Source organism: Gastrolobium bilobum, unplaced genomic scaffold (assembly GCF_033153095.1).
Source record: "Gastrolobium bilobum isolate Gb01-03AN ecotype WA unplaced genomic scaffold, APGP_CSIRO_Gbil_v1 utg22537, whole genome shotgun sequence".
Taxonomy (NCBI): Eukaryota; Viridiplantae; Streptophyta; class Magnoliopsida; order Fabales; family Fabaceae; genus Gastrolobium; species Gastrolobium bilobum.
The window spans coordinates 263888-268919 of record NW_026897453.1 but is presented as its reverse complement, the minus strand read 5'-3'; the positions used below and the strand labels follow the sequence as shown (position 1 = coordinate 268919).

At 32.6% G+C, this 5032-nt stretch overlaps 1 protein-coding gene across 1 annotated transcript; it reads left to right on the top strand.

Annotated features, from left to right (window-relative positions):
• Window positions 1-3344: 3344 nt before the first annotated feature.
• LOC133307039 (magnesium transporter MRS2-3-like) lies at window positions 3345-3764 on the top strand. The gene has a single exon (XM_061507455.1). It carries the CDS (start codon window positions 3345-3347, stop codon window positions 3762-3764), a length of 420 nt encoding a protein of 139 aa, XP_061363439.1.
• Window positions 3765-5032: the final 1268 nt, after the last annotated feature.

Genomic DNA, 5032 nt, shown 5'->3' with positions numbered 1-5032 from the left:
TGCTATAATTATAACTACCATTAACTACTGTCATCGTTATTGTCATTGATTGTTGCTGCCATCATTTACCATTACCATTGTCATTGATCACCGCTACCAGCCATAATCATCATTAGCCACTTACCATCAATAATTACACAAAATTTAAAAATTTATTTTATAAAGATATAAACTTTTTTTATGTATTTTAATATATTTCATTTAAAATACATATTTTAATTTATTTTAGATTTTAAAATAAGAACTAGTGTATAAATAAATAATTTTTAAACTAATTTAAATTGTTTTTATAAAATTTGATTATAAAAGATATGTTATCTATTTATATTATATCTTATCGTATTGTATATTTAATGTAAATACTTATCACACTACAAAAAAAAAATTCTATTTAGCCACATTCAAACATTGATAAAAAATGTGGCTAACAAACTTTACCACATTTTGATTAAATATGGTTAAAAGTGGTGTTGCAATAATTTAGCCACATTAATTTATTCACTTTGCCATGTTTTGATTGAGTGTGGTAGCCTTTTTTAGCCACAATTATTGTTAATTTAACCACTTTATAAATGTGGTTAAACTGTATAGTTTGCCAGAATAAAAAAATGTGGCTAATTATGTCTGAAATCTTTTTTAACCACATTCATGAATGTGGCTAAATATATGAATTTTTTAATTAAAAATATTTCAAATTTAATAAATATTACATCTATAAAGAAAATAATCTTAAAAATTGCTCAAAAGCAAAATAGAGAATACGATGGAGCATGAACCAAACTCCAAACCCTATATTCAATTTTGGATATGTAAGTATCTTTATTGATACCATTGAAGAATTTATACAAGATACCAAGTATTAAGTTCATATGAGCTAATCAAGTTTTCTACTAATATTACATAAGGGAAATAATTGCCAAATAAAACTATTAAGAAGTTTGCCATTGAATGTCTATACAAAAAATCATCTTCTTTGTTTACTAAAGGAGAAAAATCATCTTCTTTCATGTAGCCATGCACATTCTAGTCCTTTGAAGTGTTATCTACTCTATCACACTTGCACCAAAAAACAAAAAATAGGAGGAAATGGTCATTGTGTTCCTTTTAGAAGATATGCATGAGAGCAAATTACAAAATGCCATCAAGACATGAATTGGAAATGCTGTTTCATATTAAACATTAATAGGAGGAAAGAGAAATATATATTAGTTAAACCATCTTTGTGAAATACTCCAATAGATAGATAATTAAATATTTTTAGCATCGCTTGTCTTCAAAAAAATAAATATATATTTTTAGCATCTTAGTATAGACAGTAAACCATCTTTGTCCTGTTAGAGACATGGTATTTGATAGAGTATTCTAGTGCACTTCTCTCAAATAGAATCTGCAAGTTCCCTAGCTGAAATTGTTGATAGACAAGAGATTTTACTTCTCTTATCGTGATGGATATGATCTTAACTACAGTTAGAAACATGAGAATGTTATGAAATGGTCATTGATTAGCGCAAGATGACAAATGATAGTTAACAAAAAGAGTGAATGATGTAACTCTAGTAGGAGATATACCTGAATGATGTAACATGAAAATGTTATGAAATGACCGTTTGAAGTCCTACACAAGATGAATATAATGGTAAAAAGGGTTTAACAAATGCTTGTACTGACTGGTTTGACGATGTTGTGTGAAAAAGTATTGGTGCTATTGCAGCACCTGATTTGAAGCACTTGACTACTTGTTCTTTCTTTCTTAAGCACTTTTCTATTCATGCTCGACTCTATGATCTAATTAAATAATTCTTCACATTGCCTGTAGGGTGTACTGCAGTATTGACTTGAAAATCATGATGTATGCTAATTGCTAGCGGTGACGTTGGCATAAAGTAGTAGAAGAGAATGTCCATAGTTGTTGTACTTATGTACTTTGCTATAATAACTTAGGATTTTGAGGACCAAAAAAATTATATCTATTACCCAAATTTACACATTAATCTTAATTTGGCAGTGATTACATTCAACTTCAATGAGGATTTGAGAAAGGACTCTGTAAGGAGTGAAACGCTTGAATGAAGAGTATTTAACTATGGATTGACAATGCTACAAAAGGAAAGGGACTATAAATAAAAGGAGGTTGTTGGTCAAAGAAGAAGGAAGAAAGGAAAAGATTTTGCACAGTAATATGGATTGTTAAACTTCATGCAATTGTCATTAACAAACAAATATCTAAAACCTATCAAATATAATCATATTATTACCAGTTGAAAATTATTTATTTAAGCATTGGGAGGAAGAATTATTACCAAAACTGACAGTTATGTTGAAGTACTTGGTAGTTTCAACTATGTGCTTTGAGAGACCATATGAATATGTGATCATCACTAAGACTAGCTTGGCAAGCACAAATAATATATTGTAAGGTAGCTAGAATTGGTCTTTGTTATTTTGTTATGTTGTACATAGTTAAAATTGTTTCCAATGAGTCTTTGTTATTTTGACTTGATTTACTAGATTTTCAATTTCTTTTTCTTTTTCTAAGGACATCAGTTTCATTCGATTCTAATCTATATACACTTCTAGATACTGAATCGTAAAAGTTCATTGATTTTCCATATTTTATTTAGGTTTCATTCTTTTTCTCTTATTATTTCTAGTTATTCTATTCCTTAGAAAAAAAATAGTCAACTACGTTCTTCAATATTAGTTAGTTAACATTAACAGACAAAGGCATACAATAAAAAGTGAGGTAGGCTTATAGCTTAAAACTGCCACAGAAAATAATTGGTCCCGATTGAGAATAGGTCTGGTTCTGCAGTTTAACCAGAATACATGGGAAATGGTAGCACATTTGCTCACTTAAGAATCCAAAATTTGCTGGGAACCCATTAGTAACTCCAATTTAAAAGAGAGGGTGAGAAAATGAAAGAAGTAGCAAGAAAATGAGGCGCATAACCCAAAAATGAGCGCCACTCCAATTTTGGGTTGAAGTGGCGCTTATTAGAGAGAGATGGGATAGTTAATATGAATAGATACAAATGGTATTGGATTTGAAGTGATGGGTAAAATGAGGCGCATAATCGAGGAAGAGAAAGGAAAAGTGGGGATGACGATGAATGCTCAAGCGCAGGGTCGGCGTAGGCGCTTATTAGAGAGAGGGGATAGTTAATATGAATAGATACATATGGTATTGGATTTTAAGTGATGGGTAAAATGAGGCGCATAATCGAGGAAGAGAAAGGAAAAGTGGGGATGACGATGAATGCTCAAGCGCAGGGTCGGCGTAGGCGCTTATTAGAGAGAGGGGATAGTTAATATGAATAGATACATATGGTATTGGATTTTAAGTGATGGGTAAAATGAGGCAAATAATCGAGGAAGAGAAAGGAAAAGTGGGGATGACGATGAATGCTCAAGCGCAGGGTCGGCGTAAGGGTATGGGAATGGGAGTGAAGAAGTGGATGGTGGTATCGAAGAAAGGGCTATCATTACTTGAGGAAGTTGAAGAACACTCCATTATGAGGCGAACTGGGTTGCTGGCGCGTGACCTTAGGGTCCTCAATCCTATGTTGTCTAATCCCTCTTCCATCCTAGGACGTGACAGAGCCATTGTTGTCAACATGGAACACATCAAAGCCATCATCACTGCCAAGGAGATCCTCATGATAAACTCCTCCAACCCTTTGTTTCTTCGTTTCCTTCATGATCTTCTTGCTCATCTTCCTTCTTCTAGCAATGAAACGCCTCACCGTGTACTTGCCTCTCCCTAGTTTCTTTATTTATTGCTTCAAAGTAATAAGATTGATGTTATTTTAATAAATTATAAAAATTTATTTAAAATATAATATTAAATTAAATCATTAAAGAAAGTGCAAATTATATATATATATATATATATATATATATGAGATTTTCATGTGATTTTTACGAACATTATTTCATATGTTAATGAAAATATTGTTTCATGTGATCTTTGTGAATAAGAAATTTTATCTTTTAGTTTGGTTTGGGGGCTTTTTCACCACTATAGCCTTTTTTTAATAATTAATTATCAAATTGACCTTATTTATAAACTATTTCAAAAATTTAACCTCTTCAGAAAACATAACACCAATCTGCCCATGTTTGACCGTTGACCATAAGCCTACCCGGGTACACCCCTCCCTACCAGGTATATTTTAAAATTATTTACCTATCCGAGTACACCCCTCCCTACCCAGTTATATTTCTTAAATTTGGAAAAAGTTTGAATTATTTACCCAGGTAGAGAGGGGTGTACCCGGGTAAATAATCATACCCTTTCGTGCCGATTGATTATTTATATGATTAAGGGTTATAAAGAAGCAGAGAAAATATGGAATATTATGGGAATCTCATTATACAAAAGTCAGTAAAATCAAAGGTGATATTTTCAGCTAAATGTTTGATGGCTTGTTGGGTCAACTTCTCTTTGCAAGAAGACAAACCCTACCTGCGCACACTGAACAAAAGTAATCAGATGGGTTAGTCAAAAATAGCTATAGAAAAGAGGAGGGAAAGTTGGTAGCTTTAGAATCTTTTTTCTAAGCATGAAACAAGAAGGTGCAAGGAGCAAAGTGGCTCAAAGAAATCAAAAATTAAAAGGGGAAGGTTTATCTCTACAAAGCCTAAAGATGCTATATAATCAGAATAAGGGTGCAGGCTTTGGAGCAGAAGATTGTCATGGCTAATGTTACAAAAAAAATTTACTGGATAACAAAGGAAATTCCAACAGAGGATGGGAAGCGTGAAAGGATAGGGAGCATGAATGGAGCATGGGAGAGGACATAGAAAAAGACCCAAGCTTGGTCAACCTTGGCAATAAGCCACGAAGAGGGAGCAGAAGTTATATTTATATAAGGAGGGCGATCGATTTAGAAAAAAAGGGGAGTGATATTTTTATCTAAGGGGAGCCTCACTTTTTATTTGAGTGAAGAAAAACCAAGGGAAGAGGGGAAGAGACCTACCCATTTTTCCATCCTCAACCACCATTAACCTCACAATTCCCTTCATCATGGAA